This window comes from Oncorhynchus mykiss, chromosome 10 (assembly GCF_057628025.1).
Source record: "Oncorhynchus mykiss isolate SJ-2025 chromosome 10, ASM5762802v1, whole genome shotgun sequence".
NCBI classification, from domain to species: Eukaryota; Metazoa; Chordata; class Actinopteri; order Salmoniformes; family Salmonidae; genus Oncorhynchus; species Oncorhynchus mykiss.
In genome coordinates this window covers 26,977,813-26,991,870 of record NC_143031.1, presented here as the reverse complement: position 1 = coordinate 26,991,870, position 14,058 = coordinate 26,977,813, and the positions used below count along the sequence as shown (strand labels likewise).

At 44.9% G+C, this 14,058-nt stretch overlaps 1 protein-coding gene across 2 annotated transcripts in view; it reads left to right on the top strand.

Annotated features, from left to right (window-relative positions):
- LOC110533567 (VPS37D subunit of ESCRT-I) overlaps positions 1 to 14,058 on the top strand; it is a 42,877-nt gene extending 28,819 nt beyond the window's left edge. Inside the window, exons 1-3 of one of the 2 annotated variants that reach the window (XM_090186255.1) lie at positions 5,473 to 5,862; positions 7,255 to 7,337; positions 12,727 to 14,058. In XM_090186255.1, coding sequence (XP_090042381.1) covers positions 5,796 to 5,862; positions 7,255 to 7,337; positions 12,727 to 13,257 — 681 coding nt within the window. In that variant the 5' untranslated portion in view covers positions 5,473 to 5,795 and the 3' untranslated portion in view covers positions 13,258 to 14,058. Of the gene's footprint in view, positions 1 to 5,472; positions 5,863 to 7,254; positions 7,338 to 12,726 lie in introns of those variants that run through there. The other variant, XM_021617907.3, reaches the window with a different exon arrangement.

Here is a 14,058-nt window from a genome sequence, read left to right as displayed (position 1 = left end):
GCATGACACAAGTAATTTTTCCAACAATTGTTTACAGACAAATTATTTCACTTATAATTCACTGTATCACAATTCTAGTGGGTCAGAAGTTTACATACACTAAGTTGACTGTGCCTGTAAACAACTTGTACAATTCCAGAAAATGATGTCATGGCTTTAGAAGCTTCTGATAGGCTAATTGACATAATTTGAGTCAAGTGGAGGTGTACCTGTGGATGTATTTCAAGGCCTACCTTCAAACATTGTGCCTCTTTGCTTGACATCATGGGAAAATCAAAAGAAATCAGCCAAGACCTCAGAAAATAATTGTAGACCTCCACAAGTATGGTTCATCCTTGGGAGCATTTTCCAAACACCTGAAGGTACCACGTTCATCTGTACAAACAATAGTACGCAAGAATAAACACCATGGGACCACAGAGCCGCCATACCGCTCAGGAAGGAGACGCGTTCTGTCCCCTAGAGATGAACGTACTTTGGTGCGAAAAGTGCAAATAAATTCCAGAACATAATCAAAGGACCTTGTGAAGATGCTGGAGGAAACAGGCCCAAAAGTATCTATATCCACAGTAAAACAAGTCCTATATCGACATAACCTGAAAGGCAAGGAAGAAGCCACAGCTCCAAAATCGGCATAAAAAAGCTAGACTACGGTTTGCAACTGCACATGGGTACAAAGATTGTACTCTTTGGAACCAGCTCTACGCTCCAGAACTCCAGTACGGAATCCTCCAGTGATGATCCATGGCACGAAGCCTCCAGTGATGATCCATGGCCCAGAGCCTGCAGTAAGGATCCATGGCACGGAGCCTCCAGCGACGGTCTCCAGTCCGGAGCCGCCAGCGACGGTCCCTAGTCCGGAGCCTCCAGCGATGGTCCCCAGTCCGGAGCCTGCAGCAACAGTCACTAGTCCGACGCCTGCAGCGACGGTCTCCAGTCCGGAGCCTGCAGCGACGGTCACTAGTCCGGAGCCTGCAGCGACGGTCTCCAGTCCGGAGCCTGCGGCGACGGTCACTAGTCCGGAGCCTGCGGCGACGGTCTCCAGTCCGGAGCCTGCGGCGATGGTCCCCAGTCCGGGGCCTGCGGCAAGGGTCCCCAGTCCGGGGCCTGCGGCAAGGGTCCCCAGTCCGGGGCCGGCGACGAGGGTCCCCGCATCAGAGGTGCCACCAAGTTGGGGGGAACCGGAACTGGGGACCCTCGCCCCGAACCGGAGCCCCCACCAAGGATAGATGCCCTACCGGAGCCTCCCCTATAGATTCAGGTTTGCGGCCGGGAGTCCGCACCTTTGGCGGGGAGGGGGGATACTGTCACGCCCTGACCTTAGAGAGCCGTTTCATTTCTCTATTTGATGAGGTCAGGGTGTGATGTGGGGTGGGCATTCTATGTTTTGTATTTCTTTGGTTTTGGCAGAGTGTGGTTCCCAATCAGAGGCAGCTGTCTATCGTTGTCTCTGATTGGGAATCATACTGAGGTAGCCTGTTGGTGGGATCTTGTTTTTTGTTAGCTCTGTGAAGCCGGCAGAACGTGACGTTCGTTATTCCTTTTGTTGTTTTTGTTTGGTGTTCTGAGTATTAAAGATCATGAACACTTACCACGCTGCACCTTGGTCTACTTCTTCAGACGATCGTCACACTGGGAATGTGATGAAAGAAATAAAAGCTGAAATAAATCATTCTCTCTATTATTATTATTATTTTTTTTACATTCTTAAAATTAAGTGGTGATCCTAACTGACCTAAGACAGGGAATTTTTACTAGGATTAAATGTCAGGAATTGTGAAAAACTGAGTTCACTTGTATTTGGCTAAGGTGTATGTAAACTTCTGACTTCAACTGTACGTACAGTTTATAAATGAGGCCCCAGGTATGCATTTTATCCGCCTCATCTACATCCTAAAAGATTTCTGGGAACTCTACCAAACTTGTCAGAGGGAGGCATAGCAGATGTCAGCACAGTGCCTTTATGTTATAAAAAGCTTGAAACATTGCAAAGAGACAGGGTGACACATTCAGGAAACATCACTGTGTGTCTCTTTGTGTGAAGCCCATCAAGCTCATTTTATCATCCCCATTCAAGAGGAGCAGCATCAGACCGCAGTATTTACAGTATCTCCACATACCAAAGAGAACACCCACTGTTATGACAGGAAGAGTGTGTGCGTGTGTCTGGGGGAGAGGGCTTTCATTTCGCTGAATAAAATGGTCTAGGAGCTTGCGTGCTTTGTCTTTTTCATCCTGACCTAATTTGAGAGAGAAGACATGTTGTGCTATGTAGGCATCTAAACCAGGCCAGGGTCCTGCAGAGTTATAATTTACTGCTGACCCACTGGCTAATTTGAGGGCTCTAATACACCAAGCCCTGCGACACCCCATCTGTGATACTATGACCTATTTGCGTAGCATCAGTATACAACAGTATGAACTTCCACGTTAGACGTCTTAATATGAATTCCCATATTAATTTGATAGGACACTACCATTGGAAAAAGTTAATTGCTGTGGACACATGTCCTTTTATTTTTATTTAACTAGGCAAGAACACATTCTTATTTACAATGACGGCCTACCCCGGTCAAACCAGGACGATGCTGGGCAAATTGTGCACCGCACTATGGGCCCCCCAATTACAGTCAAATGTGATACAGCCTGGTCCTTGCATTGGTGTCTATATGCAGTGCTGCAGGCATACCAGTCAGCAGTAATGCTATCTAATAGCCATTGACAAGAGACAATGTCAGCTGCAGTTCAATCATAAAATCGGTCTTCTTTCTGTTGGCTTGCTTGGAGAACAGACCTTTATACTGTATGTTTTACTGAAGGAGTCCAAGGAAGTGTTTGGAATGTACTACATACTATTTTTCAAATGTGCAAAATCCTAAATCCTCTGCTGTGGGTGTCAGCACGCCAACCGCCACTCCCAGAGGATGGGGTGGTGTTGTCCCCCCCCCCCATTTTCCCCAGAGGTGGACCCGCTACCGCTAGTGCTATTGTGTTAGCCAGTTAGCCTTCAGGCCTGCTGAATTATTTCTGCCCTCAATGTAGGTCACATGCAGCTGCTCCTGTAGTGTTTGGATGTCTGTCTCCTCCCATTACACCCCAACATCTGTAGCACAGGTCATGCACGTGACACGCCTCACCATTTCCCACATGCATGGTTCTCTGGTTCGTATTTGAAGGTACATGTTCACACAGCTCTTGCCAGAAGAGGCTTTAATGTTGGTTTGGATTATTCATGTTCAGGCAATGGAGACATGAACGGAGGCGTAGGTGTAGAGTTGTCATGGGCTTGTTATTGGAATGTTTACTATGGTTTGTTGTTTTTGTGTGAACACTGCCTGTGGTGCTCTGTATAAATCATTAGCATGCTAAATCCATTATCATAGGTCAACTGAAGTGACATGTTAAAGGGAACATCTTGTGGAGACATGTTCAACTAAAACTATGCTGAAAACACCACTAATTGGCTGGACAAACAAGGAGATCTGTGTACAATTAGCTATTATGCATTTGTTGAATAATAGTAGGCCTGTTTGCCACAGCTGTTGGGCTGGTCTTTGCATATCCTGCATTTTTAGCTCCATCTGTCCAGATACAAGGGTGGGGGCTTCTCTCCGTGGTGCAGAAAGATAGTGTCATCACCGTGACCTTTCTTTGCTCCACGGTTACGCTGGCCAACTTGCCTGGGCGACTTACTACCCTGCGGCCGTAAACAAATGAGGGCACGTTAATATGATGACACGTTTCCATAGTAACAGCAAAGCTACACTTCAAGGGACAAGCCCCCATTTTTCATCAGCTGGGTTGAGCTAATAGATTGTGTTTGCCTTATTCCCCTGCCCCGGGGCCTACCGATGACACTGCAAACATTATTCAATGGTAGTGGAGCCTTGCTGTATGAGGATGCCTCTTTCTTGTGTTGACAGGCTGAGAGAGAAGAGCTAGAGGTTTTTCTTCATTTGAGAAAACCTCAATGTTTTTAAATGTTTAAAAACGGGACAACGGGACGTAGCGCAGTGTTGCAGTGTCGTTTTTCACCACAAAAGAGGCAGTTCCTTGTAATACCTGGAAATTGAGACCCGACGTATCATTCCTTGCGAATACTGAGGGGCAGTATTAAGTTAGTTTTGCAATGTAAGTCCCGTCCCTGTGTCTACGTCATATATTTTCCGGTATCCCTTCTGGTGTAAACACAGAAGAGATGGTCTGCTACCTCACTTCTACTACTTGCAAGCTTCCTTTTTTATGCTTTTTAATTTGAGATTTGCTAAGTGCAATTTTGTCTATGTCCAGTTTGGAGGAGCGTCTGTGCGAGTTGATGAGGCAATACGAGAACCTTTACAACCCTTAGATGCGGTTATATTCGGACAAGCCAGCAAAAGTCAACAGCTGGGGGGAGATATCACAGAATTTGAACACCGATACTGATATCAAAGAAACATGTAGAAAGATTCGGAACTGGTATGTTCACAATCTGAAAAGTGAATTTGGTAAGAGGAGTGGGGCTGCTGGTGGTGTATGTCCCACCGATTCTCAGACAACTAGATTGTGTTCATGTGAAACATCGTCAGACAGACACCGATATGCCAGATACAGTATAGTCGTTATGCAGCCGAGTCCTTTTGTACATTATGTGTGTGGGTGTTTGTGATCTTATGTTTAGCAGATCTAGTTAGAACATATGACATCAGCTCTTTTCTGGATGGGGGAAACTGTGAGTGGGATATATTCAATGCTTGTGTTATAATAATGATGGCAAGTTCAAACATCAGAAAACAGACGGTGTGTTGTGTGTGTTAATTAGATTGAGATGTTTATCAAATCAAATGTATTTATATAGCCCTTCAGCTGATATCTCAAAGTGCTGTACAGAAACTCAGCCTAAAACCCCAAACAACAAGCAATGCAGGTGTAGAAGCACGGTGGCTAGGAAAAACTTCCTAGAAAGGCCAAAACCTAGGAAGAAACCTAGAGAGGAACCAGACTATGTGGGGTGGCCAGTCCTCTTCTGGCAGTGTTGGGTGGAGATTATAACAAGATGTTCAAATGTTAATAAATGACCAGCATGGTCAAATAATAATAATCACAGGCAGAACAGTTGAAACTGGAGCAGCAGCACGGCCAGGTGGACTGGGGACAGCAAGGAGTCATCATGCTAGGTAGTCCTGAGGCATGGTCCTAGGGCTCAGGTCCTCCGAGAGAGAGAAAGAAAGAGAGAATTAGAGAGAGCATACTTAAATTCACACAGGACACCGGATAGGACAGGAGAAGTACTCCAGATATAACAAACTGACCCTAGCACCCCGACACATAAACTACTGCAGCATAAATACTGGAGGCTGAGACAGGAGGGGTCAGGAGAAATCAATTTTAACTCCATGGAGCCCATGGAGATATTTTAAGATTGTTTGCATTGTATTTTAATGTATTCACCATGTGCTTGTACTTGTTGGATGGCGGTGATGTTTTGGACAGTCCAGAGATGGAGATGGGGGCCCATCTACAGGTGGTTCATCGCCCCTTGATTCATCATCCCCCCAAGCGTGGTTCATCACCTGTCCGGCACCTCTCTCCAACACCTAGGCCCTTCTCACCAACACCCAACCCACTGTCCAGGTGCATCTGTGCCCTCTGCCATGCAACTCCATCAACCTCCACCCCATCTCCCCGACCCATCTCCCCGAGAAAGACAGCTGAGGATCCTTTGGACACTGACATTATGCAGTGGGTGGATGACTTAAAGAAACTGCACCAGGAGTTACAGAAACAACAACAGAGTCCAGCAAAGGCCATCTACGATGTCATGTTACAATGGATGTCATCTATTCCTGATCAACGTCTCCTGTTTGTCTCACCGCAAAAACGGTTTCTTTCTCATTCATACATACATTAGGGTGGTGGGTAATTTACTGGGGATTTTTGTGCAGTACAGAAAACTTGTACTGCTTTGTACATGAAATCAAATCCAGATCAATTTTATTGGTCACATACACATGGTTAGCAGATGTTAATGTGAGTGTAGCGTAATGCTTGTGCTTCTAGTTCCAACCGTGCAGTAAAATCTAACAAGTAATCTAACAATTTCACAACAACTACCTTATACACACGGGTGTAAAGGAATTAATAAGAATATGTACATATAAATATATGGATGAGCGGTGGCCGTACAGCATAGGCAATACGCAATAGATGGTATAGAGTACAGTATATACAGTTGAAGTTGGAAGTTTACATACACCTTATACGGAACCAAAACCGGTTGCGCCGGTCACATTAAAAATCCTACAATGTGATTTTCTGGATTTTTTTTCTCATTTTGTCTGTCATAGTTGAAGTGTACCTATGATGAAAATTACAGGCCTCTCTCATCTTTTTAAGTGGGAGAACTTGCACAATTGGTGGCTGACTAAATACGTTTTTGCCCCACTGTAAATGTGATTGATTGACTTTCTGTACAATAGAAGAGGTTTAAACACAGATAGCTTTTAGGGAATCACTTTTGACCTTCTCTCATTGGGTTAAGGTAGGCCTAACTTTTCAAAGTACCATTCCCAGATTCCTAATGATGTCTCAGATTTAATCAATCGACAGCCCATGCATCTCATAAAAAACCGGGGAGCCACAATGGAGCAGGAGTCATGTGACAGCCCTCAGTTGTCTCTCTCCAGAATGAAAGGCCTCCCCCAACCCCCCATAGCCTAGCCTATACTGTATGTCCACATCACATTCCATTAATAACGCTCTATATTCCACACAGCCTGCTCAAGGATCTTTACCATGAGCCACAACCTTCTGGCCTGCAGCCCTGTGTATCAGAATTCCTGCGTTGCCATATAATGCTTACAGTACGAAGTACAGTTTCTAAAACTGCATATTTAAGGCACTGGTCTGTCCAACAAGTGAGGGTAAACGGTAGACATGTTCTTTGCAATCCATTTTGTTTTAATTATTATTTTGGGGTATAAAGGAGGGTCACTTGTTTTTTTTTCAAGCATTCAGAGAGGGTTTAGGTCAAATATATTTTGCTGAAGGCAGGGCCAACCATTTTCATTTCAGAGGTCCGATTTTGAAATAATGTTCATTCCCTGAAAGCTTATTTGTTTTTAAATGATTTAATCTCTCCTGGTTTCTCAGTGACTAAACCACCCTCAGTCTTGAGCTAGTCATAAGTCACTCTTTTGGTAGGCTCTTTTTCTTAACTGTTCCCTCTGTCACTGTCATTCCCTGTGAATAAATTATGTTTCTTTGTCCTTGCAGAGGCCGACATACAGAAGCACAGCCTCCAGACAGCACAGAATCTTCTCCAGGAAGATGTGGCGCGTGCTGAGGAACAGTCCGAGGTAAATCCAAAGCCTGAACTCTAATGTTTAGTCTTAGCATAAACCACTGAGTGTGTTCTTTGCATTATCAGCACTAGTGTAGTATAATTGAAAAGCTCCCATGCCAGTCAACAGCCAGGCCACTTTTGTTCATTCTGCACTCCGGTAAAGACGGACAGATTAAGCTTGTTCTAGGAATAGTCCATGAAACTCATGCACACTTGAGTATTCAAGAATGCAGGAGTTATGATCCACACTGTACTGGTTGCCTTTTTCAAGTGAGATTAAAAAATAAAAAAAAATCTGTGCACTATACTACATCTATCTGGTCACGATTTCAATAGAAATGTCTACAGTCTGAAAGAGAGCATTTGCCTAGACCTTTATATTTCAAAAGAACAGGTTCTTTCAAATGTTAATTTGCGCATTAAACACACAATGTTATTGACAACCAGACAGTTAACAGAAATCCATACATGGGGATGATCCGCTCCATTTCCAAAAATGTCCACCTAGACTGCGCAATAGTGTAATCACTGTTCAAATCAATCGACAGCCCATGCATCCCAAGAGAAACTGGGTAGCCACAATGGAGCAGGAGTCATGTGACAGCCCTCAGTTGTCTCTCTCCAGAATGAAAGGCCTCCCCCAACCCCCATAGCCTAGCCTATACTGTATGTCCACATCACATTTCATTAATAGCACTCTGTATTCCACACAGCCTGCTCAAGGGTCTTTACCATGAGCCATAGCACAGAACCCCCCCTAACACTTCATCTTAGTACGTGTGATATTCCGCAAATACCTGTGCGTGAAGGAAGACAGGGAATATTGATAATGTTTACAGTGCTGGGAAATGTAACACTCAAACACTGACATGGTTGAGTGGATTTACAGATATAGGCCTACCTTTGATGAATTATAGCATGTGCCTACATTTACATAGATGTGTATATGTATATTCAGCTACTTTTTAATACGTACTGCAGGTTAACCGTCACGGTTTACTGAAAAATGTAAATACCTCAGTAACCTAAAGCTTCAATTTAATATAACTACACTTAAGACAAATATAAATGCAATATGTAAAGTGTTGGTCCCATGTTTCACAAGCTAAAATAACAGATCCCAGAAATATTCACTAAAAGCTTATTTCTCTCAAATTTTGTGCACTAAGTTGTTTACATCCCTGTTAGAGAGCTTTTCTCCTTTGCCAAGATAATCTATTCACTTGACAGGTGTGGCATATCAAGAATCTGATTAAACAGCATGATCATTACATAGATGCACCTTGTGCTGGGGACAATAAAGCACTATTCTAACATGTGCGGTTTTGTCACACAACACAGTGCCACAGATGTCTCAAGTTTTAAGGGAGCGTGCAATTGGCATGCTGACTGCTGGAACATTCCCCAGAACTTGCCAGAGAATTGAATGTTAATTTCTCTACCATAAACCACCTCCAACGTCGTTTTAGAGAATTTGGCAGTACGTCCAACCGGCCTCACAACCGCAGACCAAGTCCATAAACCGTCTTAGGGAAGCTCATCTGCGTGCTTGTCGTCCTCACCAGGGCCTTGACCTGACTGCAGTTCGGCGTCGTAACCAACTTCAGTGGGCAAATGCCCACCTTCGATGGCCACTGGCACACTTGAGAAAGGTGCTCTTCCCAGATTAAACCCGGATTCAACTGTACCGGGCAGATGGCAGACAGCGTAGCGTGTATGGCATCATGTGGGTGAGCGGTTTGCTGATGTCAAGGTTGTGAACAGAATGCCCCATGGTGGAGGTGGGGTTATGGTATGGGCAGGCATAAGCTACGGACAAGGAACACAATTTATAGATGGCAATTTGAATGCACAGAAATACCGTTATGAGATCCTGAGGCCCATTGTCATACCATTCATCTGCCGCCATCACCTCGTGTTTCAGCATGATAATGCATGGCCCCATGTCGGAAGGATCTGTACACAATTCCTGGAAGCTAAAAATGTCCCTGTTCTTCCATGGCCTGCATATTCACCAGACATGTCACATGTTTGGGATGCTCTGGATCAACGTGTATGACACCATGTTCCAGTTTCCAACAATATCCAGCAACTTCGCACAGCCATTGAAAGAGGAGTCAGACAACATTCCATAGGACACAATCAACAGCCTGATCAAGTCTGTGTGAAGATGTGTCACGCTGCATGAGGCAAATGGGGCAAATGGTGGTCACACCAGATACTAACTGGTTTTCTGATCCACGCCCCTACCTTTAAAAAAAAAAGAAGGTAGCTGTGATCAATAGATGCATATCTGTATTCCCATTCATGTGAAATCCATAGATTAGGGACTAATGAATGGGTGGATCTGTCTCTCAAGTGTAGGGGCCTATGCCCACCCATGGCTGCGACCCTGCCCAGGCCATAGATGATTGAATTGATTTCAATTGACTGATTTCCTTATGACTGTAACTGAGTAAAATCTTTTAAATTGTTGCATGTTGCGTTTATATTTTTGTTCAGTGTACTTTCAGCTCGATACTACAACCTATACACTACCCAGCAAACATGCCCACATTGGCACGACGTGGGCCCAATGCGGTCTGAAATGTATAGGCTGGCTACATTTGGCTGAGGCAAATTTGCTTATCGGCTCCACATTGGCTCCAATGCGCGTGTATTGCAATGATGTCCAAGGGGAAAAACGATGGCAATGTCTGAATACCCATATTTGCATCCTAAATAGGAGGCCGTTTGAGTATGTGGGAAAATAAAGTTTAATAGAATGTGACATTTCGAAAATCTAGTATACTTTAAAATGCACGGATGTCATAATACTTTTGGCTTTCACAACAGCTGATCAATTAGATATGGGGATGCGGTACCGAAATGAACGAATAGCAGGAAACAACGCCATCGCGCATGACGTATTTTCAGTATGCGAAAATAAAAATGTTGCATAGTATGTGAATTTTCTAAAAACGAGTATGCTTAAATGCCAGGATGTTATGCTAATTTCGGCTCTTCATCTGGCATATCGGCATTGGAAGAGGTGGGCTGCGAGTAATAGTCCCTAGTTCTCTTCAAGTAGCCAAACAATACAACTGGGCTACTTAAATGGTGCCGAATAGCGATGTTTCTGCGTGGTGTTCAATAGCAGGCCAAGTAGTTTTTGTTCTCCTTCAAATTAACAAGATAATTGCATCGTATGTTTTTTGTTTTCTCATTGAAAAGTGTTTCTTGTTAGCTTGGCCTTTGTCAGAGCTTTAACACTAAATAATAAACCATCTTTTGATTTCTGAATGTGACAGCTGCGGGGACTCGGGGTGTGGCTGCGTTATTGATGTTACCACCTAACAGAACAAACTCTGAAGCTAGATGGGGGGCGATCAATTCACAAATGGTGTCCAGGGCACAGCTGGGAGCTGAGGGGGGTCGGTAGCAGGCGGCAACAGTGAGAGACTTATTTCTGGAGAGAGTAATTTTCAAAATTAGTAGTTCGAACTGTTTGGGTATGGACCTGGAAAGTATGACATTACTTTGCAGGCTATCTCTGCAGTAGACTGCAACTCCTCCCCCTTTGGCAGTTCTATCTTGACGGAAGATGTTATAGTTGGGTATGGAAATCTCTGAATTTTTGGTGGCCTTCCTGAGCCAGGATTCAGACACGGCAAGGACATCAGGGTTAGCAGAGTGTGCTAAAGCAGTGAGTAAAACAAACTTAGGGAGGAGGCTTCTGATGTTGACATGCATGAAACCAAGGCTTTTTCGATCACAGAAGTCAACAAATGAGGGTGCCTGGGGACATGCAGGGCCTGGGTTTACCTCCACATCACCCGCGGAACAGAGAAGGAGTAGTATGAGGGTGCGGCTAAAGGCTATCAAAACTGGTTGCCTAGAGCGTTGGGGACAGAGAATAAGAGGAGCAGGTTTCTGGGCATGGTAGAATATATTCAGGGCATAATGCGCAGACAGGGGTATGGTGGGGTGCGGGTACAGCGGAGGTAAGCCCAGGCACTGGGTGATGATGAGAGAGGTTGTATCTCTGGACATGCTGGTTGTAATGGGTGAGGTCACCGCATGTGTGGGAGGTGGGACAAAGGAGGTATCAGGGGTATGAAGAGTGGAACTAGGGGCTCCATTGTGAACTAAAACAATGATAACTAACCTGTACAAGGCATATTGACATTTGAGAGAGACATATCGGTATGTTTTTACCCTTGTGAGTGAGGTTATTTTTTACCAGAAAATTTGTGCAACCTTGACACTGTCCTAGGTGATAAAACATTTTTATTTGGCGAGGAACACATGGCGCAACACATTTATTGAGCTTGATCCATTAGCAAGTGGTCCTTATAATCCTTAATTTCACAAACCCTTTAAGTAGGTGACCGAATGCATAACTGTGAACAGACTACAGTCCTATACAGCACGTTCCCATCAAGAGAAAGGCTTACTTCCAGAGACTACCCCCCCACACACAATCCTTCCTTCAGGTTTTGATTTATCCATGCAAGGCCGTCCAGCACAAAGACTTAAATAAACTGTGCTTCCTCCACCTCACACAACCCCGATTGATGGCTCCATGACTCAAAGTTGTTAGGGCAGCAGTCAGCCTGATTGATTGGGTGACCCTCATCATAATAGGACTGTGTTGAGTGATGGCTCTTAGCCAGCACTGAAAAAACATGGGTCTCTCAAAAATAGACGACCCTCAGGCCATTTGTTTATTAGATGGATTTCACATAATCTATTTCTCTAACGTATGGCATTAAGGGTGGGTCCTTTTGTGTGTTCCAGCCTTCTAACACCATTTGGTTTTATGTATCGCTACACTATCTTTAGCGGCTCCCTGTTGAAGACGCCAGATTTCAGCCACAGAGGCTGAAGGTAATATCATAGTGTTGATTATGTCAAGCCCTCTACAGCTGGCAACTGTGAAGAAAGAAACAGTGTCCAGGGCAATTGGGGGTACTGTGGGGACCATTTGCGCTGCTCCGATATGGAAGAGACACAGTAATGACCCAAGCCTTTTTTGTGTGCGTAGCCAGTAGCCTGTTAATTTAGTCATTTCCATTGGCTGTGCTCAGACAGAGGTTAGAGTGTTTGGGGAGGTGGGCTGTGCAGACTAGACTGTCATGAATTATTCACTCCCCCCATACTGGGCTAGACGGGTCTTCCATCTGCTCCCCATGACTGGGGGCACAGTTGCCAGTCAGACTGATTACAGACTGATTACAATCATTCTAGGGCTGTGCCAGTGCAAGTGTGGTGGACACTGTATTAATGGAAAAACATAAGTTAATGTGAAATCTACTTTTACATGTGGGGCTGTGTTTGAACTGTTCCCAGGGGTTGGGAATCCTTTTGTTTTGAATTCCTGTCTCCTGATACCCATTTATTTGTGGGCCTCTGCTTTGCAGGACCTCCTGGAGAAGTTCATGGAGGGGAACGTGCCCCTGGAGGGGTTTCTGGACTCCTTCCAAAGCTCCAGGAAGAGCTACCACATCCGCCGTGCTCAGGCAGAGAAAATCCAGGAGCTCAACCGAGCCAAACGGAATTCCAGCAAACCCAAAAAGCCAGAGGAGCGAGAGGACAAGATGCGGGATGAGAAGCCGGAACCCCAGCGGAACAACGGCTTCATGGCCCAGGGCCCGCCCCGGGTCTTCCAGCTCCGCTACGGCCTCACCCCCGCCATCCTGCTTCCCCACTTCCCCCTGCCATCCTCCTCCACCACCTCGCCATCTGCCCTGACCCACACCAGTCTACCTCCACTGGACTCCCAGCCGGGCCAGACCCAAATCCTGAGCCCCAGTGCCCCGCTCTCTGGACATGGGCATCCTGTGAACCTACGGGTCATTGGACAGTTACCCGGAGGCTGGTCAACCAGACCGATGCGGTTACAGCAGCTCTATAGGCCCGCCCCTCACCAGCCTGAGCCTCCATACCGATAACTGAGGCATGGGCCCTAGAGGTCTCTAGACATGGAACCAAACAGTGGCTACCAGACTCATGCACGCAAAGATGGCTTTTGAAGCTTTTGTGGAATTGATCTGAAACATATGTTCGCCATCCATGACACAAAACGTAAACATACCTAAAATGGGATATAACCAGAAGCCATAAAGCACGGAATAAGTTTAGTTGAAAGCAAGGGAGTAAATGAAGGAGAAACAGGGCATGGTTTTCATTTTTATTTGAATGTTACACTTCCAGGGCGTCACAGGGTTGTAAAGCACAGCTATAAGGAAGTGTCACAAATGGACTAGTGTCTCCAGCTTGTCATAAAGGACCCCATTGTCCATCCATCCGACTGAGAATTGCAAGGCTTCTATGAAATGGCCTGGTGTCATTTTGCTGATGATCAATAAAGTCCAAATCATGGTTTTTATTATTAACCTAAATCCTTGTTGTTACTTGTTTTATAGTTCGATCCAAGCAATAGTCATATTTATGCATCTTTGGAACCATTTCCAAGCCATCTTTCTGAAATTGCAACACAAAGATTAACCAAGAACACAATATGTGGCAGTGTTTATGCAGCTTCCCTTTTCAAATGCACATTTAGTGCAGATGGTCTTCAAAAAATGGTGTTGTCACATGGATTTGTTAGTATTAATAAGAGTGGATATGGGGAAACACAGTCATTGTTATCTTTGGCCCGGCTCCCAAATAGGGCTACATTTTCTAAAAGGTCACCAAGATTCTCAGCCGAAGTTGATTACCGTCACAAATAAACATTGAAGAGCACCAAA